The sequence below is a fragment of the Mustela lutreola genome, chromosome 3 (genome assembly GCF_030435805.1).
Source record: "Mustela lutreola isolate mMusLut2 chromosome 3, mMusLut2.pri, whole genome shotgun sequence".
Taxonomy (NCBI): domain Eukaryota; kingdom Metazoa; phylum Chordata; class Mammalia; order Carnivora; family Mustelidae; genus Mustela; species Mustela lutreola.
The window spans coordinates 155201795-155228754 of NC_081292.1; the positions used below are offsets into that span (position 1 = coordinate 155201795).

The 26960-nt window shown below is 42.8% G+C and overlaps 1 protein-coding gene across 9 annotated transcripts in view; it reads right to left on the reverse strand.

Moving 5' to 3' along the window:
- The window catches only part of TANC1 (tetratricopeptide repeat, ankyrin repeat and coiled-coil containing 1), a 230649-nt gene that overhangs the window by 108280 nt on the left and 95409 nt on the right, over nt 1-26960 (reverse strand). For all 9 annotated transcript variants that reach the window (XM_059167244.1, XM_059167243.1, XM_059167240.1 and 6 more), the window contains exon 3: nt 15792-15992. In XM_059167244.1, the coding sequence (XP_059023227.1) occupies nt 15792-15992 (201 nt within the window). The remainder of the gene's footprint in view (nt 1-15791; nt 15993-26960) is intronic.

Consider the following 26960-nt stretch of genomic DNA (forward strand, 5'->3'; position numbering starts at 1 on the left):
AAATATTTTCCATCCCCCTTCCTTTCCTTTAAGCTGACAAACTATGCAAACAGACTCACTGCATGTTTCTATATTAGTGCCACAGAGCCATGACCCTTCGTTTATGGGCTAACTGTGGCTGATCTGTGCTACGACGAGAAGGCTGAGTAGTCACAACACCAACCCTATCGCCCTCAAAGCCTGAAATATTTACCATCTGGCCTTTGACAGAAGAAATATGTCAGTTCTACTCTGTCATCAGTTACCCCATTTCCACAGGCGAGCACCTTTTATCCCTTATTGTACTTGAACTTCCCAGCCACTGCCGCAGATGCCACGTCTTGAACTCCTTCCTCCTCCCTTGAGCACTCGGCGCTCAGGCTCTGCGCTTGCGACTCCCCGGTGCTCTTTATGAACAAGGCTCTGTGGAGCGTCTAAGGTTCAAGACACTCAAAGTCAAAATCTCCCCCCCACCCAACCGACCTGTTTCTGGATCCTACATTGTAGTTCATGACATAACACCTGCGCCTTACAGCAGCACAGAAATAGCAGGACTTGAAATCCCAGGACCCGGGTTGAAATTCCAACTGTCAGGGCCTTTCCTAAATTGCAAGAATAATGATCACCATGGAGTCACTTCCTAATAATTACATAGCAGGGAAGGGTAAAGCCACTAGGGCAACAACAGTTTTTTGAATCTAGACCCCCCCGAGAAAACCAAGCCAGAGCCCTTGTCAAGATTCCCAACTGGTTTGCAAAGAAGGAGGGAAGCGTGTGCAGAGATGTGGATGCCTCCACTGTCTGGACTGCTGGGCAGTGCCCCAAGGGACAGTCCATTTAGCCCAAATGCCGAACAAATCTCTCCCATGTGCCACGGTAGGACAAGAGATAGCAAGGTCTGGTCAGAGCCATTCTGCACTTGTCTTCCTTCCCTCATTCTCAGGTACAAACAGGTCACCACAACCTATAGATTCTTTTCCCTACAACTTTCTCAGACTCGCACTTCCCTCCATTCTCCTGTCACTGCAGAGGTTTTGGTTACTAGACTTCAACTGAATCATCACAAGAGTCCTAACCAGCTGCCCCAACTCCAAGATGGCCCATATAAAAATAGTTACTGTCCTCAGACCCCGATTTATACATTCTTTCTACTTAAAAATAATGGCCAAAAAACACCACTGCCAAAAGACTAAAATCACCCTTGGCTCCCGCCAAGATCCACGCTCTTCTCAAACTGCCGGCTGCCTCACTGTGCCTTGTGAGCTCCAGCCAGGGCTGCCCAGTCCCTCACATTCCTGCGTGCTCTCCAGACTTCACACAACTGTCCTCCTGCCCACCCAAGCTCCGTTAGCTATGCAAACCCTAATTCACGCATTAAGAGCACCTTCTAATGTCACACTGGCACCTTACCAGCTGCCCCCAGAGATTCTCGCTCATTTCCATGACATCGCAACTCTGTAGACAGCTCGAGGTCTCACAAGTCATCACCTCTCTCGCTAATCTGGGAAGTGCCCAAAGCTTAGGGCCAAGTGTTTACCTTTCTACCTACCTCACCTCTACCCCACCACCCAACACACAGCTAATGCTCAATTAGCCTGAATAAGACAAGTGTTTATGGAACCTCATGAAATCACCAAATCAAAGGAAGACTGAAGTAACTCAGGGGGCCTCAGAGGACATTCGAAAAAATAAAGGTCACCATCACGAAAAAGTCACATCCACCTACAAAGTATCCCCTTATGATGAAAGGGGTCCTGGAAAAGTCTCTTGCCAACTCAGCTGCCAGCCAGCCCAGAAGAGCTGAGGGAAGCAGGAACTCCTGAGAGCACCAGTGCACAAAGAGGGACTATTTTTAAAAGCCAAAGGGCACACGAACTACGAATTTCCAGTTTGAAAGGAAGAAACAGGGAAACTAAACCACAAAAATAGTAAGAATATCCAAACGCAAACTAAAAATGATTCTCTTGAGCAGTCCTCTAGAAGGTTTCTTTCTCATTTCAGAGAAAACCTATTGGACTCAGTAAGTTTTATTTTTTCCTTACACTGTATCATTAAGAAATCTACAAGCAACAGTGAAAAAGTCAAGGTGACTCACAGGTATGAAGCTGTAGAAAGACTTTTACTGCCTTGAAAGGGCCTGTTTTTCTTCAATTGCTTATTAAAATACCATAAACTTAAAAATAAAAATGCAGCAAAACCTAATGTAGAATAAATATCACGTCTCAGAAACTGTTTAATGTGTGCTTCCTTGACCCGGGCCTGTTGACAGCATTTCTTTGTGAGAGTCCTACTGGGCCCAGGTGGCCATTCTGAGGAATCTTCCACACAGGGCAGAATCAATCCCCCCTCAAAACAGCGTAGAGATGCAGGGTGATTTCCCCACCGTCACCCCAAAATCTCCAGTATCAGCTCACTTCCTTGTGAACTGCTTCTCACACTCCAGATCTTGGTTACCTGTATTCTCACTGATCTTTGCCACTTTCACTATGAATTCTGATAGCACCGAGAATAAAGAAACAACGCGCTTGGCTGGGAGCAACACCTACCACAAGAAATGAAAAGCAAGGAAAGATGGGATGAGACCTTTCGCACAAGCTGTGGAAGGGCGACCTCTGCAAAGCCACACCCAGAACTGAGAGAGGCAAATCCAGCAAGATGTTAGAGGTCCACAGCAAGATGTTAGAGGTCCCTGCTCGGAGACAGCAGTGCCTTCCCCACTGTCCAGCTCAGACAAACAGAAGAGGAGGAAGTATGAGAAGCCAACACATGGGAAAGAGGGCAAGTTATCTGATCTCAAAAGTTGGGGCAACAGCACTTCCCAAGTGTGTTTGAGGAGCTGGGCACTTTACCGGCATCCCCTCTACCCTCTCAAAGAACTACAAGGAAACCAAGGATCAGAAAGCTTGACAAGTCACTTCCAAGCACACAGAACTTAAGAACAGGACTATGGATTTGAACCCCAAGTCTATCCAGAAACTTCCCACAGCACTACATGGCTTGGACAGAATTTCCCCCAGCAGGGTAAAGACGTGTACAGAAGTTCACCTTATATAATGCAGACAAGATCTGTTCAAATCTCACCACCACTTCTAAACAAAACCATCCACTCTGAGAATCCTTTAAACGAATATACTCAAATTTAAACGTATGTTTGAGTGCATACATACATTCATTCAAATCTTAAAGAACACATACCTGGCTCTAATAAGAACTCTAGAACTGAGAAAAAAATGTTGTAAGTTATTTTGTAAAAGCAAACCAGTTTTAAAAAGGAAATGTCTATTGAATTTTCGCTAAAGATCTCAAAGTTCTTTTTAATGAACAAAATAGGAGATTCCTAGCCTCTAAGTTTCACTTCCAGACCTCTAATTCCCAAGTCAAATATAAATACCAAACCTAGGATGTATACAACAGGCACATATTTTGAGTCCTGAAGACCCTCACATCCAGAGTCCTTGTGAAGTATCAAAATGTCCAAGACACAGGTGTCCATAATCCTGCCTATGTTCTCAGATGACACCTCCCTGCAGTGTTACAGGGGAGTTGTGACCTGGGCACAACCACGTCCCCTGCATTCAACCACATGTGTGCCACAAGGTGGGGGAAAGGCAAGGATATTCCCTCTCACCGTTCCTTTTCAACATTACCCTGGAAGTCCTAGTTAATATAAGACAAGACAAGGCATATAGATCAGCAAGAAGAAATAAAGCTGACCTTTTCCACAGATGACATGATCATTTACGTAGAAAATCTGAAATAATGGACCAAAACATTGCTGGAACAGGGATTATAACAAGCTTGTAGGATACAGAATTAATATACAAAAGCCAACTGACTTCCTATATACTAGTAATGAACAAGTGGAATTTCAAACTAAAAACAGTACCATTTGCATTTGTACCTCAAAAAGTGAAATCCTATGGGTGCCTGGGTGGCTCAGTAATTAAGAGTCTGCCTTTGGCTCAGGTCATGATCCTAGGGTTCTGGGATCAAAACTGGCATCAGGCTTCCTGCTCAGTGGGAAGCCTGCTTTTCTCTCTTCCTCTCCCCCTGCTTGTGTTCCCTCTCTTGCTGTTTCTGTCAAATAAATAAATAAAACCTTAAAAAAAAAGTGAAATCCTTCAGTATAAACAAAATGTGTAAAAGATCCACATGAAAAAAACTAAAAAATACTGATGAAAGAAATCAAAGAACTAACCGAATGGAGAGAGATATTCCATATTCATGGAAGGGAAGACTCTATATTGTGAAGATGCCAATTTTTCCATCTTGATCTACAGGTTCAATGTATTCTCAATCAAAATCCCAGCAAGTTATTCTGTAGATATTAGACAACTGATTCTAAAGTTTATATAGAAAGGCAAAAGACCAAAAATAGCCAATAAAACTTTGAAGAAGGGTGGACATTTACATGCAAGAAATTAAATCCAAACACCAACTTCACACCCTTCACAAAAATTAATTCAAAATGGATCACAGACCTATATATAAAAGGCTAAACTATAAAGCTCCTAGAAGGTAACATAAAAGAAATCCTAATGACCTTGACTATGTCAATGACTGCTTAGATACAACCCCAATTCACGAAAGAAATAACTCATGAGCTGAAATTCATTAAAACTAAAAACAACCCCTCTGTGAAAGACAATGAGAAGACAAGCCACAAACTGGGAAAAAATATTTGCAAAACATATATCTGATTAAGGACTAAATCCAAAACATACAAAGAACTCTTAATAAGAAAACGACTTAATTTTGAAAATGTCCAAAACCTTAATAGTTCACCAAAAAAAAAAAGATATACAGGTGAAAAATATGCTATGAAAAGATACTCTACAACATATGTAATCAGGGAACTGCAAATTAAAACAATAAGAGACCACCATACACCTGTTAGAATGGCCCAAATCCAAAAAAATTAAAAATAAATAAAAAAATTTAAAAGCCTGACAACCCCAAATGCAAGTGAGAATGTAGCACAACAAGAATTCTTATTCACTGCTTGTGGGAATGCAGAAATGGTACCACCACTTTGAAAGGAAGTTGTCAATTTTTCATAAAACTAAACATACTCTTAACCATATGAGCCAGGATTCACACTTCTTGGTATTCATCTAAAGGTGTTAAAAACTTAAGTCCACACAGAAACTGGCACACAGCTGTTTACAAAAGACCTATTCATAACTGTCAAATCTGAAAACAACCAAAATGCCCTTTGGTGGGTGAAGGGATAAACAAATTGTGGTGCATTCCGACAATGGAATATTACTCAGCACTAAAAAGAAATAAGCTATTAAGTCATGAAAAAGACATGAAGAAACCTTAAATGCATAATTATTAAGTGAAAAGATCAGCATGAAAAGGCTACATACTATAGGATTCCAACGACATGACCTTCCAACAAAGGCAAAACCATGGAGATTATAACTTCAAAGGTGAGTAGTTGCCAGGGCTTCAAGGTGGGGTGCATGTGATGGACAGAATGGAGCACAGAGGATTTTTAGGGCAGTGAAAATACATTACGATACCATAATGATGGATACATGTCATTATATGTTTCCCCAAACTCAGAATGTCTAACACCAAGAATGTGAACTTTGGAATTTGGGTGATGATGGCATGCCAATGCAGGTTCACTGGTTGTGACAAACGTCCCACTGTGATGGGGGATGTCTATAATGGGAAGGCTAAGCGTGTGTGAGGAGGGCAGGGGTGTATGAGACACCTCCAGACATTTCACTTAGTTTTTCTGTGAACTGCTCTTTTTAAAAAAATTCTATTAAAAAAACAGTAAGTGACCTCATCAACTGCCACTTAGGACCTTTGACCAATAAAGGAGGATCTGGTTGGTGATGAAAGTGGTAAGAAAGTCACACTTTCCTGTAAGGGTTTCTTACATTTTATTTCTCAGAACGCTTGTGCAAACAAAGGGTTCCATATGTAACTATTTGCCAGCTACTCTCCATAAACCACCAGAGGCAAAGCTTACTGGTTCAACACACCAGGCCTGGATAATGAAGATTTTCCCCATGGTCCCAGTTTTCCCTTTGTAAGGCGCTCTGGTTCTTACTGAGCTCTCCTCTGGAGATCCCCATTCTGTGTTCCCTTCAGCTTTCCAATGCACACCTTTGCCACTCCATCTAGAACACAGCTAACCATTCCTGCCCCACCCCACATACACACTTGTTTCACGACCAGCTTGAGAATTCAAGATGGCGCATCAAGCTTTCCTTCCCATCTATTTCTACTATAACATTCATCAATGTTAACTACAGGAACCATAGCTTCCATGGGCTTCTGTTACTTCTGTCTGAGAATCAGAAATGATTGAAAAGAAGCGAGTCCCACCACTGCTCTCCCTGTCCCCATCTGTTTTCTTTCTTTCTTTTTTTTTTTTTTCTTTAAAAATTTTACCTGTTTGTCAGAGAAAGAGAGAGAGAGATCACAAGAAGGCAGAGAGGCAGGCAGCACGGGGTGAGGGGAAGGGAAGCAGGCTCCCTGCTGAGCAGAGAGCCCAACTCGGGGCTAGATCCCAGGACCCTGAGATCATGACCTGAGCCTAAGGCAGAAGCTTAACCCACTGAGCCACCCAGGCGTCCCCCGCATCTTTTTCTTGAGGTAAAAAGACTCATTTCTGAGCATAGCACTGGGGTTTGTTCTCGCTGCCATCTGACACCACCACAGGGTGCAGCTGACGTGGCTGTAAGTGTGAGTGGATAAAGCTTCCAGTCATCATTAACCGCAGGCGGTGGGAAACATGCAGCAAAAATGCCAAGAGGCAGAGAACATGGCAGAGTGACAGGAGCATAGAGAAGGAGCGTTGAGGGATGCCTGGGTGGCTCAGTCGGTCAAGCGTCTGCCTTTGGCTCAGGTCATGATCCCGAGGTCCTGGCATAGAGCCCCACATTGGGCTCCCTTCTCAGCTGGGAGCCTGCTTCTCCTTTTCCCTCTGCCCCTTCCCCCTGCTTGTGTGCTCTCTCTCTCTTTCTCAAATAAATAAAATCTTAAAAAAAAAAAAAGAAAGAAAGAAAAGTAGCATTGAGAAGGTCTCTGACAAACCCAGCTTAAAAAATACTCCCCTTTGCTCACTACCAATTGATAGCAAAGTCCTGACAGAGTAGTAAGACAGGACCTTAATTATAAAGGACCAATTCTCTCTAGATATGGGGGAAACTATGTTTCTAACTTTAAAAACCTAAGGTACCATTACATTGAAATGGCTTATGTATCCATTACTATTTTCAACCAATCACATGGGGCTGATGACTGCTAATTACTAAACTCCTATCCATTTTAACAGGGTAACTGAAAGAAGTGATTAGATCCTATTTCCAAGGCTTCCATAGGGAAACAAAGTCAAGAAACAAAGACAAGGAGCTCGGAATGTCAGGGAAGAGATGTGCAACAGACGTCTGTGCAGAGGGAGAAGGAAGCACCGTGCTACAAGTGTTTGGAGCAAGAAGTTACTTCTCACATGGGGAAAAGGAGAGACACAAAGGAAGGCTGGCTGAAGCAAAAGATGCAGGCCACACATGAGGTCAAGTCTGATAGAAGTTCTGACCTCAGGAACTGGGAAGGGAATAAAGTGAAGGGGGAAGTGGAACATCGGGCTGGTTTAGAGCATAGCAGTGACTTGGTCAAAGGCCATTCAACAGGGGAAAAGATTGTCTTTTCAGGAAATAGCACCAGTTCAAATGGATAACCACATGTAAAGGAATGAAGTTGGCCCCTATCTCAAAACATGTATGAAAAACCAACATAGTCATACGTATTTGTGGCTTTAGATTAGGCAATAGTGTCTTGGAGCATCAAAAGGACAGCGACAAAATAAACTGGACTACATCAAAGTTAAAAACTTGTGCTTGAAACAACAGTTATCAAGAAGGTGAAGACAATTCATAGAATGATAGGGAATTTGTATACTGCATAACTTGTAATTAGAATAGAAAAAGCATTATTACAACTTAATAATAAAACTACAAGGAGATGCCAGTTCACATGCAGTAGGACAGTTGTAATTAAAAAAAAAAAGACGGACAACAATTGTTGAGAAGAATGTGGAGAAACTGGAAATCTCACACTCTGCTGGTGGGACTCCAAACTGTTGCAGTAACTTTGGAAAATAATTTGGCAGTGCTCCAAAATATGATTCAGCAATTCTATCCCTAGGTATATACCCAAGAAAGGAGAAAGATATATACACACAAAAATGCATACACAAATGTTCATAACGTTATTATAAAAAGTAGAAATCCAAATGTCCACATACTGAAGAACGGATTTTTAAATGAGGTGTATACATACAATAAAACATTAGGTAATGAAATGGAATGCAGTACTGATACATACTACATGCAAAGTGGATGAACCTAGAAAACACTGTTATATGAAAGAAGTCGGTCACAAGAGCCCACGTTACAGGACTCCATTTATATGAAATGCCTGGAATAGGCGACTCAGAGATAGAAAGTAGATTACTGTTTGCTTAGGGCTGCGGGATGGTGGATTAGGGAGAGGGGGAGGGAAGTAGGCAGGAATGTGGAGTAATTGCTAATGTGAATGGGTTTTTTTTAAGGGAGATAAAAAGGTTCTAAAATTAGACTGTGGCAATGGTTGCACAACCCTGTGAAAATGCTAAAAACGCTGAACTGTAAACTTTAAATGGGTGAATTATATGGTATGTGATACATCATAATAAAGCTGTTTTTAAAAAATGCAACCGGGGGCGCCTGGGTGGCTCAGTGGGTTAAGCCGCTGCCTTCGGTTCAGGTCATGATCTCAGGGTCCTGGGATCGAGTCCCGCATGGGGCTCTCTGCTCAGCAGGGAGCCTGCTTCCCTCTCTCTCTCTCTCTGCCTGCCTCTCTGCCTACTTGTGATCTCTGTCTGTCAAATAAACAAATAAAATCTTTAAAAAAAAAAAATAAATAAAAATTAAAAAAATAAAAAAAATAAAAAATGCAACCGGATAAATCACAATGGAAAAGTACGTAAATTTGAACGGAGAGAACAAAAAACTTTAGTAAGTCATAAAACACTTATAAACATAGTTAAATGGAAAACAACGATCTGGGGAAATGCTTTTGTGACCTACATGACTGATAGCCTTAAAGCGAGTAACAGGAAAGCTATGATGATCCGGTAAGACATACAGATCGCCCAAGTAGAACCTTAGACAAATACCACAAAAAAGACCCCAAGGAAAAAAGTACCAATGACTGGTAAGTATATCACAATCCATTCTCAATATTAGTATCCACCCAGTTATCCCACTTGCATAGTCTATCCAATAAAATATTAGAGATGCCTTTAAATATTAATATAAAAGTATGTTCTGGGTGCCTGGGTGGCTCAGTGGGTTAAGCCTCTGCCTTCAGCTCTGGTCATGATCCCAGGGTCCTGGGATCGAGCCCCACATCGGGCTCTCTGCTCAGCGGAGAGCCTGTTTCCCTTCCTCTCTCTCTGCCTACTTGTGATCTCTGTCTGTCAAATAAATAAATAAAATCTTTAAAAAAAAAAAAAAAAGAATGCTCTTCTACTGTTCTTCATTTGGTGGAAAACTGGGAACGTCTTACATGCAGTGCTCAGGCAAATGGTCAAATCCATCACATCTGTACTACAAAAGAGGGCAGGAAAGACACTGAACCGAGTGTCAAAAGAGGTGGTCTTTCTGGGGGTACGAGGAAACCCAGATTTACTGGTACCTTTATTTAGTACATTTTTGTAATGTCTTTTCCTCCTCAAATATTATTTCTAAAATTTAAAAACTAAAGCTAATACCAGTGTATTTACCTTCATTAAAAAAGAATATGTCATTATGTCCTATAATTCTAATTCCTTACCAGTGGCTCTCAAACTTTGCTACATATTAGAATCACCTGAGAAGTTATTTTTGTTTGTTTGTTTTTAAATCCCAATGCCCAGGCATGCTTCATATACATTAAATCAGAATCTCTGAAGGCAGACCCAGACATCGGTCTTCTTTAAAACTCTGGGGCGTGTCAGAGGCACGGACAAAGTGTATATGGGTGACCCAGGATCACAGGTGTGGAAATAAAGGGCACTCAGAAAGGTCCTCAGGTTCACAGTGGAGAAAAGGAATGCATGTGGGTTCAGTGTGTAAACACAGAACAACAGAGTGTGTGTGTCCGGGTCACGGCTGGGCGTGGCAGTGTGGCACAGGCAGCCGCCTACTCCTTGGAGGAGGCTATCAGATAACAGGTCTCTGGGAGGAAACAAAGAATGTTTTCCTATTCACCACAGGAGGAGGAACTGTCCTTGCTGAAAATCAGAGCCCTAACTGTGGCCCACACCACTTAGGTCAAAGCAGGGCCTCATACTAGCCCAGTGCTACAGGCAGGCTTGGGCTGGGACTAGGCCATTTCCTGAGTTATTCTCTCCCCTCCCCCATCAAAAAGCCTCACAGAGGCATGTGGGTACATGAAGCCCATAGCCTCCTGTTGTGCATGTAACCAGAACACAAAGCCCTGTCATTTACGGCTCATGTGTCAACAATGAACAGGCAGAACAATGCAGAGTGGCATCAGAGAACATGCTGGGGACAGAGCGAGGGACCTGGGCGTAGGCCAAAGCTCCACCAGTAACTTCCACACTGGGGCAAGTTCCATGCCTTCCATACTTGCAAAGAGGCCTGGCACAGATGGCCTGACCTGGTCCGGAGGCCTCACCAACTCAAAAATGTCTATGATCCAGGGACGCCTGGCTGGCTCAGTGGGTAGAGCATGCAACTCTTGATCTCAGGGCTGTGAGTTCAAGACCCATGTTGGGGGTAGAGATTGCTTAAAAATAAAATCTTAAAAAAAAAAAAATAGAAAATGTCTATGATCTTCCCCACATAACAGAGAGTGTGGTTGTAGCTAAAACTAGAGGCCAGCTGAGTGTTTTTTTCTGACCGTGAACTTGATCTGACTCAGCTGCGATCATTCTCCTGACACAGTATCATGGAAGGAAAGAAAACGGGAATTGTCTGAGCAGTGCAGACAAAAGGGAAGTTCAAAAAGAGGAAGGTGACAGGAGGACTTCTCTCAGCTCCTTCTATCTAATTCGGACAAAGCACTGCACCAGCACTATCCATCTGAGATGGTTCCCAGAAGACTGTTAACTTCAAAAAGAAGCCTCTCAAAGAATGCAGGAGGGAATGTGAAATCAATACAGCTTTTCTGGAAAGTGACTGGGCGGTATGCACCAAGAATCTTTAAAAACACAGTCCATTTAGTTCAATAATTCCACTTCTGGGAACTTGCCACTCTTACAATATCAGATGTGCGTAAAAATTACTGGACAAGTACAATCACATCAGGAACTCTGGAGACTGGGTGCACAATAATGTGAATGAACTTTACACGGCTGGGCTACACATTTAAAAATAGTTAAGATGGTGAATTCTGTTACTTGTATTTTACAACAATTAAAATTTCTGAATTCGTAGGTACTGAACAGCAAAAACAAAGCAAAATATCTTGGCTCATGCTACAATTTTAAAACCTAAAAAGTAACAAATACCCAACAACTGGAAATTAGTTAAAAATCAACCATGGAATATTGAAACAGAAGACATTAAATCACAAGTTCTTCAAGCAAACTGAAAATTGTTCATGATATTATATTAAGTGAAAAAAGACCATGCACGTGTGGTTTCAGGTCTCGTTGAACCACCCTGGTGCTCCCTTGATGAAGCAGAATAAAAAAATCTTTTTAAACAAAGGCGCTAATTTTCTATAAGAAACACTTGCAGGGTGAGACAGGGAGGGCCTGGACAGACAATTAACTTATGGTCCAAGAATCAAAGGGCAGAATGACTTCCACTTCACAGTCTGTCAACTTGGAGGTTCCTCTCTTAAAGAAACAGCCAGCCAGGGTGGTTTCCAAAATGGCTACAGCAAGAAATGGACCTGGAACCGAGTGAAAGGGCTGGCACCAGCAAGTCCTGCCACACAAGCACAGATGAAAAAAGCAGTATCCCCCACTTTCCACCCTCTACTGCTGTACCCCATCAGAGTATTTTAAAAGCGTGCTTCCCGTTCATGCCCTACCTTTGGAGTGTTGCATAATGGGCCCAAAGTGATCTGGGAAATATAATCCAAATATAAAGTAACTAATGATATTACTAATAAATAAACCACAGGAAATGGGCTTTGTTTTCTCTGGAAGACAAAAGGATACATTACAAATATTAATGATTTCTTAATCCAAAAAGCTTGCAATCACCACAGGACTATAATGGATACTGGCCCTTGTTTTCTTTACCAGCAAATGCAGTTTCCATTCCAGGGGGGAAATAAATTGAAACAAAACCCCAAAACTGCATCTTCAGACTAACAAGTGAAAAAATATAACTATATGGAACAAGGTAGTATGAGAGCAAATAATATTACCGAGCAATATGAGTGGAATGTAAGAAACTCAACCATGAAAAATGCAGGGTCACATTATTGCAAGGTTAATGAAATTGTCTCTGGCCCAAAGTTCCCATGGCTCAAGAGCTAATCACCTATTGTATTAAAATACAAGCTTTCATTAAAACAGGCTACTTGGAGTGCCTATTATAGGGGTTTATAGTCTTTGACCTTTGCTAGAAGTTTCAGTCCCTGACAGTTTCTTGATTAGCATCAATTAGTGAAGAGTTTCTATCCAAACAAGTAAAACAGGTTTAGATTTTCTTACTTTTTTTTTTTTTTTTTAAATGCACCTTCTTAAACAAAAGAGAGAGAAAAGGGTCTTATCATACAAATGAGAACAGAAGTCATCTCTGTAATTCAGAGCTGGTTCTGAATGATGACAAGATCCTGAAGCCCAGCCGGGCAGGTGTAAGGGGAAGGCAGGGGGGAGGGCTCAGTGCCTGTGGGCACAGCACGCACACCGTATTTACTGTATCATTAGCAACAACAGTGTGAGCTTTTTAAATAGATGGCTATTTTTAAATCCAATGCACGTTCACAACCATATGCCAACTAATTTTACAGGCAGGTAGAACACTCGGTCTCTGGATACGTTTCTAACAATATGGCTTAAACAGAAACCTATGAGCATTAGACATTGTGGAAAAACATTGTTTTATTGTCTGTTGTACTCTGAGTCACTGCCATTTTTAAGCAAGCATATCTGCCCTTAGCTTCCCTTTTGAATTAAAATTGCCAAGATAATGAAGGCAAATCACCACTGTGAGACACGAATTTGCTGCACAAATTTGGGCGAAGCACAAACATGGCTCCGTTAGAGAAGGATCTGCTTAGTGTATTTAATTTGGACCCAAAGCATCTAATATGGAGAATATTCTCTTCGATCCATTAAAAGTTTGAATGTCACACAACTACTCCCTTCTGTTCATAAGGCCTTGCCTCGCAAAGAATTCAGCAGAAACAAATTTTATTCCTATGGAGAGAATCAAACTATACAATATTTTCTCAAAACTAAAATACCAAATTTGGTCAGGCGTCCTCAGGGCCTTCTGGGGCGTGAGAGCCTGTGACCTCTGAGAACCTTCAGGATAGCCATCCTTTCCGTATTCACCATGACATTCATCACTACTTAGCAGCCCACTAACACCTCACAAAATAAACACACTGTAGCTATGAGAGGATGGATGTGCTAACCTCACTGTCACCATTTTGCCATATACACACGCACATAAGATCATTATGTGTTACACCTTAAACTTACAAGTTATAGTTGTGTATCTCAACAGAGCTGCAAAAATCAAGTTAAAGATTAAAAAGATTCAAGTCCCACTAAAACAAACATCTGTTAATAATAAAATTCCCAGGTCCCTGGGTGGCTCAGTGGGTTAAAGCCTCTGCCTTCGGCTCAGGTCATGATCTCAGGGTCCTGGGATCAACTCCCACATCGGCTCTCTGCTCAGCAGGGAAACTGTCCCCCCCCCCCCAAACCCCACCCCCCGCATGCCCCACCCCTGCCTGCCTCTGCCTACTTGTGATCTCTCTCTTTCTGTCAAATAAATAAATAAAATCTTTAAAATAATAATAATAATAACATTAATAAAATTCTCTCTGAAATACATATTCCTAGGCTCTTAGGTAGTCTCACCAGACCTAAGGCCCAAGCTGCATCACACAGACTATAGGAGAGCAAATTCTACCAAAGGTCAAATCTCTGCACTTAGCACTTGCATTACCCTCAACCAAGGTCCCCTAAGAATCCAGATAGGGGGCACCTGGGTGGCTTATTCAGTTAAGCATCTGTGTGCCTTTGGCTCAGGTCATGATCCCAGGGGTAAAGAGTCTGCCCTCGGCTCAGAGCATGATCTCAAGGTCTTGGGATCGAGCCCCATGTCTGGCTTACTGAACCAGCTTCTCCCCCTCCCCCCTGCTCATGCTCTCTCACACACTCTCTCTCTCTCAAATGAATAAAATCCAGAGAGGTTCAGAATTCTCTTATCGGTTTTTATAGATGAAGTATACTCAAAGAAGCCATCATGCCTATCCATGCCCATCAGACACAGGCTACACATAAAAAACACTGACTCAACGGGAAAAGAACAAATGACAGGGCTGATAAAGGAAAAAGTAAAATGCTGTGCACAATTTGTAGGGAGAAGATAACTCCAATGGGGTAACCATCGAGAAAGGCAGTGTGGGAACCACAATTTGAAAGAAGGAAAGAAATTTGACCAAAAGATATAGTGGTGGGGAACGGCAAAGAGAAAGAAGGACATTCCAGGAATTTCCCCAAATACTGATAAACAGGTCAAATTCCTTGGCACAGGAAATTGCTTCATACCAAAAGGGTTTCCAAGTTCCAGCTAATGACTGGATTGTAAACAATGCTGTCCAAAATAAGAAAGCTCTAGAACAATAAAGTGTTTTGGACACTTACCAATTCATAGCACCATTTCTAACATTCAGAGCCTCAAGGTTTGCCTTCTAAATTTTGTCACCACACAAACTGCAAATATCCGCTAAAAGATTCAGAAATCATGCCTATCACGTGTCAAGTAATACAAATACTTAGGAAACCAGAAAAACAGATTCCAATTTTATAGCCCCAGGACACATTTTAGACCAATTCCAAATTCATTTATGTGTATGTGAGAAGAATCCTTACCCCCTCCACCCCCCCATATGGTCAACAAAGGCCCCAAACTATACTGCCCTCACTAAACAAATGCTCAGCAAACCTAAAACATCAGAGGAATGCTCATGATTGCAGGTTTCCAGAAGGCTTTCCTCACATCTGAACCATAACCTCTCAAAGTTAAGTAACATTTGGTTTTCACTGGTAATGTTAAGTGCAAAAACTTGGTCATGATGAGGGAAGCCACAATACTTTAAAACAAGTAATCTGTAAGACCCTTGCTCCCACCCCTTTATAAGTCTGAATTTTAAAAAAATTTATAATTGTTCCAGGGCTGGGTGATGTAATCAAAGAAAGGACATCAGTTTGTAACACTAGGCAGTAATAAATGAACTGTTGTCAGATAACCCTTGCCAAAATCCAGAACTTTTAAATGTACCACAGTGAGTTTAGATTATAGCATTCCCAAATTCATGACCAAGAAAACAAGACCAATGATTAACATCAATATTGATAACAAGATCTTGAATATTTATAAAAGTCTAGCCTTAGCAATCAAAAGTTTATACACAGGCTGAACTAAAGAAATGAGTGTATTCAAATCATAACTTTCTTTTTTAAGATTTTCTTCTTCCAGAAATTACTGTAACAAAGCAAACAACTTCCCAGAAAATTCCTTATAAGCACCAGTTTTGCTTCATTTCAATAAAAGCATTACATCTATAACCAAACTAGTTTGGGTGCTGTTTGGTTGTTCAGTTACCTGGAGATTTTTTATTTGATCTTGATTGCACTGAGTGAGACTGTCGAGGCAGCAGAGGTGATGAAGGCAGAGACATGGAGACACCTTTGGCCAAGCTCACCCTGTAGGTGTCCTCTGCTACAGGGAGGCTGCTCACGGAAAAGTCGCCACCATGGCCAGAGGGCAGGACTTGGGGGGACGTCTCTGGACCAAAGTCACCTCCTGGAGTGAAGAGAGAAAAACCTGAATTTAGATCATCAATTATAGGTCAATTCCTAAGAACTACATCCTTGGAATGTAATTCCCATATGTCTTATGTGTATGTTGTTTTCCTTAGTAGTTTTTTCTTTCTTTCTTTCTTTCTTTTTTTTTTTTTTTTTTTTACCATTCTTAGAGGACTTTTTATCATGTGAGAGAAAATTCAAGTTGCACCACTCAGGTATCAATGAACTCCATACCTCATACCCTTTTCTGTATTCTATCAACTAGCCCAGTTTTACTCCTAACAATGGGTCCAGAAAGCCACCAATCTGAGATTATATATATTTTTTAAGATTTTATTTACTTATTTGAGAGAGACAGAGGTAGCAAGAGAGAGCAAGAGCAGGGAGAGAGAGAGAAGCAGACCCCCCGCTGAGTAGGGAGCCCAATGAGGGGCTCGATCCCAGGACCCTGGAACCATGACTTGAGCCGAAGGCAGACGTTTATCCAACTGAGCCACCCATGCACCCCGAGATTAGATTTTTTTTTTTTTTAAGACTTATTTTTTTGAGAGAGTACACGAGCAGGGAGGGGAACAGATCTCAAGCAGACTTCCTGCCTGCTGGGCACAGAGCCTGATGCCGGACTCATTCCTAGGATCGTGTGGTTATAACCTGACCTGAAATCAAGAGTTGGATGCTTAACCGACTGAGCCACCCAGGCGTCCCTTAAGATTAGATTAAGACCAAGTATGAATGATCCATAAGAAACTATGATTTCGGGACGCCTGGGTGGCTCAGTTGGTTAAGCTCGTGCTCTCTCTCCCTCTATCTGATAAATAAATTAATAAAATCTTTATAAAAAAAAAAAAAGAAAGAAACTATGATTTTAGCTCAAGTAAGGGAGGGGATCTTACATAGGTATCATAGAATAGATTCAAACACCCAGATGCTTTCCAGAACTCCCTGGCTTCCCGCCACTTCTCTCCAATAAGAGAACCCAAGGGAGAGTCTCCCAACTTCAACATTCCTCCCCAGTACCATAGACCTCTTCTCTCATCAGATCCACACCACAATCCCCACAGCACAGCAACCACCTTCCTACAACTCAACCAGCCCAACTCTTAGTCATGGGACTGGAAACAGGATTCACTGATGAAGCAGGTTCTCCCTGGAATTCAGCCCCAAGTGAACTTAAGGACAAACAAGCTTACTATCATGAAATTAGATACTCTAGTGTAAGCAGATCCAATGACAAAATACAGAGGACACAATTACAGTATAGAGAGGACAAAAGGAAGAGTATGTTGGCTAAGATCAGCCTCTCTGGAAAAGATACAGCTGGTCCTCAAGCATTCTGATAAGAAGCTCTCCTCTATTGCTCCTCCCCTATCCATCCCTTCTTCCCCTCCTGAGTACACTAAGAAGCAACTGAGGCTGGGTGAGGAGGGAAGGTAAACCTTTACCCTGATGATGAAAACATCTACAAGCTCTAATTTTTTTTTTTTTTAAGATTTTATTTATTTGTTTGACAGACAGAGATCACAAGTAGGCAGAGAGGCAAGCAGAGAGAGAGGGAGATACAGGCTCCCTGACGAGCAGAGAGCCCGATGCGGGGCTCGATCCCAGGACCCTGAGATCATGACCTGAGCCGAAGGCAGCGGCTTAACCCACTGAGCCACCCAGGCGCCCCTACAAGCTCTAATTTTATATACAGCAGAGCTGGAAAAAACACGGGAAGCTTTTCATAAGCAAACTAGTCTCTCTGCTAACTACTAACCAACTGGTCCTTACCAGACCTTCCTGACTCTGAAAAACCAAGGCTTGGATTTGAATCGGAAGCTCAATTTTTGTCGGTCTTTGTGTGCAAGACTCAAAAGAGACGTGACCTAAACTCTCAAGTTCAAATTGTGTCGCTGTGCTCATTCACCATGTTGGGAGGTATGGTAAAATAAGTAGTCACCCCGTGCACAGATGGGGGGTGAGGCTGGGGTTAAAACAGGCAGACAGGCTCATGCCTGGCTTTCAAAGGCAACTCAGAACCAGCAGAGCTGTGAATGGAAAAGCCATGGGTCCCACAATAGGTAAGTTTGCAACATCAGAAAGGTCATTTGAGTTTCCCCTGGGCCAGCTATGCCTGAAGGGTTTTTGTTGTTTGTTTGTTTGTTTGTTTGTTTTTAAGATTTTATTTTTATTTATTTGAGAGAGAATGACAGAGAGAGAGAGCAAAAGAGGGGTAAGTCAGAGGGAGAAGCAGGCTCCCCACCAAGCGGGGAGCCCAACAGGGAACTCAATCCCGGGACTCCAAGATCATGACCTGAGCTAAAGGCAGTCGCTTAACCAGCTGAGCCACCTAGACACCTGCTTTAATAGGTTTTAACAGACCTGGGAAATTAAAGATTTATCACTAAATGTCCAAGCGACTGGTATTTGAAAAAATAAACAGAATTATCAGGAAACCCTCACTAGAATTTTCAAAAACAAGAACATCCACACAAACGTTCTGTTCCTGGGGGAAGGAAGCTGGAATTAGTGGAAATCCTTACATCCTGAATCTATGTGAACAGCAGCAGGGCCCCAGTCTGGTCCTCCTATAACCCTCGCTTGCCCTGCTTCCTGATCTGCACTGTAAGAAGTCACCACCAATGGCCAGGCCCCCAGAGCTGCTCTTACACCCCTGGAGATCAGCCAGAAATCCTTTAAAACTACCTCCTTGAGGTCTTGAGCCAGGACACGAGGTTTCCCGGCTGTTTCTCTGGTGATCTCTGTCTATGGAAGGGAACTTAAGGCACAGCTGCGGGTACACTGTAATGCAAACTCCCTCTGGGGCTGAGCAAGCTGCACACTGAGGAGATTTGAGAAAGCAGAGGGAAGGAGAGCAGTCTTCTCTGGTCCAGTCTCTGGAACACATGACCACCACCACACTGGGCTCATGGAGGGAATGCAAGCAGGCGCTATGCCTACAAGAATGGTGCCTGGTTGCCTGATGTCTTGGATATCTGGCAAGGAACACTAGGAGATGGAGAAGAACTTAGAAAGCACGGAGGCCACAGCCCCAAAAGGTATGTACAGAGGAGGTGGGGGGCACCTCGAAGAGTTACCCGTGTGGTTTGCCCTGTGGCTGTCCTCATACTATCTAAATCATAGACCTGCTAGTTCAACAGCTAGACTGGCCTGAGAGGAGCAGGTGCTGTGACAAGGTACCATCTTCCCTACTCACACACAACTATTTCCAACCTGTAACAACAACAACAAACCCGAGACACCTGGGGGGCTCTGTTGATTAAGCATCTGCCTTCGGCTCAGGTCATGATCTCAGGGTCCTAGAATTGAGTCCCATACTGGGCTCCCTGCTCAGCAGGGAGCCTGCTTCTCTCTCTGCTTGTGTGCTCTCTCACTGACAAATAAATCTTTAAAAAAAAAAAAAAAAAAAAGCAAACCCCAAATCAGACTTCAAGCCCCTTAATTTGTGGGGACACAACAAAATTAGGGAGAAATATATCTATTATGTCAACACCAGAAAAAAACAGTAAACCTTGTTACTGAAAAAAGGTTTATTTTCTTAAATACTTAGTATTCTCCAATGTGATACAAGCAAAAAACTGGGGAATGAAGGGTAAAAAAAAATTAGAGAGTTATCTAATTACAAATTCTGCCCATAAACTTTGTTTATATCAAGCAAAGCAAATATTTTCATTAACTCCAAGTATGGTGAGGATGTTTCCAAAGCAGGCCGTAACCATGAGGACCTCCAGCCTCCGGAACAGCTGCACTCTGACACTGTGATTTTATGTGGTCTGTAATAAAACGACACTTGGAGTTGGGGCTCGGGAAGGAAGGATTTCTATTTCAAGTTTACTTTGACATCTTACCATAATATCAGTCCCAAACATGCTGTCCTGTTGCTTTGTTTTTCAAAGTGAAAGACCCCGAACTTCCAGCTCCCTTTTATTAGAAAGGCACAGAGCTGGAAGAGAAGTTTTACCTATGAATAGGCAACATGAAATGAGTGGGGTGAGCCGGCAGCCTAGAAGCCGGAGGCGGCATCCTGGAGCCTGGTGCTTTAACTTCACGCGAGCTAAGGCGTTCAGGTCAACAAAAATCCAAGAGCAACACAAGGACGCAGACGACGCCAGTGGCAGAGAGCGAAAATCTCTCAGGGGCATCCACGAGAGTTATCCAACATGGGTTCTGGGCAACAGGACACCAGAAATTCTCTGGCTGACTTAACATTCCTCAGCAGATGCTCCAGGAGATTTCGAGAAGAATTAAAACCATTTCACTGAAAAAACCGGCACTGTGAGCACAGTCCCCTTAGCGCTGGTGTTCTTTGAACTGTGACCTATTTTCTTCCCTCCTCCATTAAGTGATGAGATAACACTCGGATCACCCTTCTGATTGGTATGGCAGAAATGCCAGCCGTGGTAGGCCGAGGTGTCCTCTCCAGAGTAGGAAAATCATGTTATCAACTACCCAAGATCTGCTGGGCTGCCTCCGGTCCCACCAGCAGGTGTTTCCCATGGAACACTAATGGATCCCCAACGTGCCTTCAGTCTCAGAGAACATCCAAGTCCAATCAGACTGCTTCACAGACAGGAAGCTGGGACGTGGAGGTTAACTATTGGGAGCAGGGGCCACATACCTAGAATGACCTCCTTTCTCAATTCCCGCAACTGGCCAGCTCACACTGCTCTACACATTCAAGGACTTTATTTCAAAAAAAATGGAGGTCCCCAAAACAGACATGATTTTAAATTAAGACATCTTTAAAGGGTCAGAACATTTTGCTTTTAAGGATTAGGCTTTGCAGGTCATGTACAGCCGCTGTCATACACACCCACACACGTACTTTTCTTATTTTAAAATCACTTCTTTGAGTTCCGAAAGTAAAAGACCATAAAGGGCATAGGGGCATAAGGTTCTTCCCATGTGTCATAAATATAACTACACACATACATATGCACATACTATAAATTCAAGTCATAGTTTACAAAGATAATGGAATTATCAAAGGATAAAGCCATCCAATAAGGCATTTTAAACTGCAGAAATGGCTTTTGATAATAGTTCTTTATTTTAAATTTTTTTTCACTGGTACAGACTGTGAAAAAGGATTTAAGTTCATAATGGAAGAAAATGCAAATCTGGGAGATGATGAATGTTTAAAGGTGTCTATGCAGCATGGCAATGTCCAACGTTACAGATTAAAGTAAATGGAGTGCAGGATTAGAGAAAGCTTTAAAAAAAAAAAAAAAAAAAAAAGAGGGCAAAGAAGCTAGGGAGATGAAAGCAAAATCACATTTCAGAAAGAACAGACCTGAGAAAGGCAAGGGGGAGCTTAGACATTCAGGTAAATAGGTCTGCAGATGCAGGAAATAAGATTTCCATTTATTGTGCCATTGAAGTGACTAGGTGGAGAGGGGAGGGGGACAGAAGCTCAGAATAGAAAGAAAGGATGTTCTGTTTATCCCGTTCCAGAAAACGAGACTTGTGCAATACATTTAACTGGGGCATTAAATGTGTTAGGGCATCTTTTGTGCAGTCCCTGCTTGGGAGCACATTCATGTTTCCCAAACACATTTCCCATCATAAGGTTTTATAACCACATAACTCATATAGATTTACAGAAACCTAGAAAATTGGAAAAGATTTCCTCCCACAAGACCCAAGTATCATTCCGGGAGCCTCTGGAAGGCCTCTCTGCAACTGAAAACATTTTACGCTGTTTTATGTCTTACAGGATCTTCCCCCAAGTAACCAGCCAGAGCTACTGATTGTTAATGTACATTTCCAAAAAGAGAGCTAAGATAAATGTATCCAAGAAAATAGTTTTCCAGAACATTATTCAGAATCGTGACTAAGACTCAACACTGCCAAGAGGCAACAAAGCAGCGAACTCCCACCCTCCCCCAGTGTAGAAAAACCTGGTTAATGGGACAAGTTTATCCATTTGCCTTCAAAAACCCACCAACCAGATTCTAAATGGAGATCAGTAAATACTGTGTACCTCACAATTTTACTCTCAATTTTCAGTGCTTAGAGAACTAAATGTACTTTGCCCTGACCCAGGTAATGGGGAAAGAGACAAGCATTTGATCTCTTATTGTCAAAATTCTCCTTTAAGCAAGTCACCAGGAAAGGGTTTCTAAGCTTAAAAAATACCAAGACCTCAGAGCACCTGAGTGTCTCATTGGATTAAGCATCTGCCTTCAGCTCAGGTCATGATCCCAGGGTCTTGGAGTCCCTGTCTCGGGCTCCGTGGTCGGCAGGGAGCCTGCTTCTCCCTCTCCCCTGCCCCTGCTCATGTGCTTCTGCACTCTAATTAATAAAATAAATAAAATCTTAATTAAAAAAAAAGATACAAAGCCTCAAACATGTCCACCCCTAAGCCCCTGGGGGGGAGGGGCGGTATTTCAACACAATAAATGCTTTCCTTGGAGTACTATGCGTTAGGACAGGGTTCAAGGCACTTTATACCCATTATCTCCTATCCTCACAAGGACCTTGAAAGTGGGTATTGTTTTCATGCTTCTCTGACAACGAGACCACCACACAGAAAGCACCGGGTATCCTGTTCACGGACACTGGCCAACGGCAAAAGCAGAGTCTGAACCCAGAAGGTCCAATCCAGAATCCATTCTGCTACCCTGAAAAAGGGCTACTGAGCTAGGTCTTTCAACATTACATCATTTTGAATACTTAATAGGGAATACCAAAAATAGTATTTATAGGTCTATACGCAGTACCAGGCCACCGTGAGAAGAAACCTGTTCCCTCATCTATTTTCACGTTTCGTGCCGGCTGGTTAATTAGCTCCACAGCATTCCTGGATCATTCCATTTGGGAGGCACCAGGGCCCAGATCGTTAATTTTCTTTCCGTCAGTCACACCTTATGCTGTCACCATACAAGCGAAGTGGATCCGAGATAGATGTTTAGTCACCAAGCACCTGAAACAGTTTCTTCTCCTCTTCCTTTGCGTTCTAAGTTCCTTTGACTCCTGCAGCCTTTGGGCCTGCTCTCTCTGCCCAGGGTGGAGGCACTGAGTGCCGCTCCCACCCCATCCAACCAAGAAGCTTGCCACTCAGCCTGCCTCAGGTGAAGAATAAAGGAGTGGGCCGCTTGCATCAAAAGCAAGCTGATGTCTGCATGGAATCCTTTACTCCCCATTGCCTCATCAGGGGTACTCAGGGCCCCGAGCCCTGTGGAACACCCCCACGCAGAGTGGGCAGATCTGCCAGGCCTGCCGCTCGCTCCCAAAGCCACAGTTCCCAGGCCCCGCACACAGGGAAGCCGCCGGACCCAGGGAGGCTGTCAGAGCAGCGCTGGGGTGTGGCTCAGGCACCGGCAACTCTCTTCGCTGAGTGCCTCTCAGGCCTGGCCAGGGCTGAGAACCACCAAGGCAGCAAGGCAGACAAATAATATTTATGCCCCTCTCCAAAGATAGGTGAGAGAGATGAAAAAGGAAACTCCATCATACAGATGATTAAAATACAACATACATAGTGTGTGTGCGTGTGTGCTTATGTATGCCTCTCTGTATACACACGTGCATATACACTGTATCCTTATGTATATATGAAAAATGTAAACATAAACAGTTGTACGTGAGCGGAGGGTCTCTAGAAAGACACACAGGAACTGGCAGCAGTGGCTGCTTCTGGGAAAGGAAGTGCACCGAGAAGGAGCGTGAATGGGAGGGTTACGCTTTTACACAGTTCACATTTTATGTGTGCCTATGTTTCCTGTAAATATTTTAAATTTGCATTCCCTAGGACTGCAATGTCTAGATACAAAGATCTTAAGTCTAAATGGGTCATCCACTATGGCCTGACTTGGCAAATGGGTGAAAAAAAGATCAATCCCACAAAGACCATTCAAAGTACTGGCGTGGGGGGCTGACTGCCAGGTGGTGAGTTTATTTTCTATGGCTGAAGTGGACGCAGTACAGGGAAAGCACTAGGACACCCTAATCCAAAGGAGGTGGGGTTCTCAGTCTCACTGAGCACTCATGCCCCCCTCCCCATCATGGATGGGCTCTGTATAGGCACACGCTCCATTTCTCCTCTGCCCACCCTGCATTTGGGCTCACTTCCAGTCCAGGGCATCTCCACCGCTGGTGGGGGAGTGTGGGCATGCCTGTGGTTGTGGCATACACAGAGTCATCCGGATGTCTACCAGGGAGAGGGCAGGAAGAGGGAAAGACAGGCTAAACAGGCTCTAGAGAGGGTAGGAGGAAAGCAGGGACTGCAAAGGCTAGGAATGACGCAGGACAGGACCAAGGAATATGGGGGTACAAGGAAAACGGGGAGCAGCCAGGAGTGCAGTGGGTGGGGTGGTGGTAGGCTAAAGGTGATAAAAGCAGAAAATCCTGTTTCCTTTAAAGCTGCTAGCAAAACGTCTCCCAAGATCCCGATAAGATACTTGTAACTACAAAGTAAAAGAAAAACTCATAAATGCAAAAAGCATATGGAAAGATAAGGGAGTGCCAGAAAAGGAAAGAATTCCCAATAATGTTAAGGGTAACAACAGGGCAACAACTGAGGGCCTAAGTGCACTTAGCCCACTGGGTCAGGGAGCGATCTGGGCCCTCACCCAGGCGTCCACTCCTGTCTTCACCCCACGCCCACCAGCGGGAAGCAACAGATCCATGTGGGTAAAATAGGGCTGACTAGACTCTATCTCTCTGATAAAAAGCCTCCCCCTCAAAACTGAAGTAATAAATGGTGGGAGAATGAGAAAACACACAGCTTATGAGAGAGAAGAAAGGGAGTATCTATCTGAAGACTCAAAAGAAAAAAGGCAGAAGAATTCATTCCATGAAAGGCATGGCATCCTCAAAAGAATACAGAAGAACATGGCCTTCTAGATCCTTCATGCGTTGCGTTTCTTTCTTATTTTCTCTATATACCAGACTCAGATTAAAAATAAGGGAAGAGGGGCGCCTGGGTGGCTCAGTGGGTTAAAGCCTCTGCCTTCAGCTCCGGTCATGATCCCAGGGTCCTGGGATCAAGCCCCGCATCGGGCTCTCTGCTCATCGGGGAGCCTGCTTCCTTCTCTCTCTGCCTGCCTCTCCGCCTACTTGTGATCTCTATCTGTCAAATGAATAAATAAAATCTTTAAAAAAAAAAATAAGGGAAGAAAAGCAAGGAATTTAAAAAGCTGTCACCAGATTATGATCCACATTCCAGGCATGGAAGAGTAGAATTCACACTAGAGAATATTGACTCCATGATGAAGAACAAGCTTGAAGAAGTCTCCCCAGATGCAGAGACGCGTGGTCAACATGTTAGTAACTTAAGATTACAGACAGGAAAAACAAAAGGTGTTTCTGAGAAGAAATGAGGACATGATCATTTCAAAACCTAAAAACAAATCTTTTATTTTTAATTAAAGTATGCAGATAAAAAGGACTCCCCATACCCTGGGCTGTGTCCCTGAAGGGAACACACCTGGTGTTCATCCTGGCATAGGATGAACTATGGACTGTAGTTATACCTGGACTTATCCTGGCAAAACTAGGTTGATAATATTTTCTTAACCATAAAAATCCAGGTAAATACAGAGTTAAAAAAAATTGATGGGCTGCAAAATGACAGATTTTCAAAGAAACAAGAACCCAACTGATCTATCTTGGTCCTCAGGCTACTGTAACAGCATACCACACCCTGAGTGGCTTAAACAACAGAAGGTTATTCTGCCCCACATCTGGAGGCTTTGAGTCCACAATTAAGGTGTCCAACAGGGCCAGTCCCTCTCTAAAGGCTCCAGGAGAGAATCGAACTCATGCCTCTCTTGGTTTGTGGCACTGCCTGTTATCTTTGGTTTGTAGATACATCACTCTAATCTCTGCCTCTGTCATCACATGGCATCGTCCCCAGTGTCTATGCTTTTCTTCTAAGGGCGGTCCTAGTAAATTAGGGCCCCCGCTAACCCGGTATGACCTCATTTTACCTCTGTTACATCTATGAAGACCCTACTTCCAAATAAGGGCACCTGCACAGGCACTGAGGGTTAGAACTTCAACATCTTTTGGGGGGTGGGGAGAGACACAATTCAACCCACAACACTTCTCCTCTCTAGTACCAATACCAGAGGTGGAAAGCAACACCTACAAAATTTGAAGGGAATAGAGAGACCAAACCTTATAAAAACCACACCCAGTTTTCTATTAAGTATAATATCAACCAAAAAACAGTCTCATATATTCAAAGGTTCAGAAAATACCCAGCCCATTTATCCTCCTTGAAAAAATAAAAAAGTCTCTTAAGAACCAAAATTAACTTTTCAACAGTGAAGACGTTATCATTAAGGGGACAAAGGGGGGAGGGCTATAAACTATATCCCAAGCCCAGTCTTCAAACACTTCACTCAACTGTCCCTCTTCTGCTTCCACTCCCTTCTCATTCAGGAAATGTGGTTTTTGAACCATATCCTTCACTCCATAGTGCAGAAACAATCTCTTACCTTATCTGGCAACCTCTTAAAAAAATAGTGCCCTGTGCCAGAACTGCAAACAATGGCTAACATTTTTTGCAATGGTTGTGACACTGGGCAGAAAAAGCTCTCCCACAAGTCCCACCCCCCGCCCCAACCTCTAAAGAAGCAGAAGAGCACAGAACACCACAACCACCATCTTCACTGCCAAAGAACCAAAATTACAAAAAAGGAAAATTTGAGTTTATCAGATGATCAACATTTTTAAAGATATATGGAAGAAACATTTAAGCCAGTATACACAGTCTTGTATATGTGATGACAATAGGAAAATATATATAACTAAAAGCTAGAAGGAGGTTCAATAAATGTTGATGGTTATTCTTATGGGGGTGGAAACAGCAACCGTTGTTCCCTTTTACATTTTTGGTTTGACATATGTTCTGACATTTTCATAATGAGAATATTTTAGAAGAAAACATGCTTTATTTTCCATTAAACATTTATTTGAGACATTTGTATCCATTTCTTTCTACACTGGGAGGTTTCCCAGC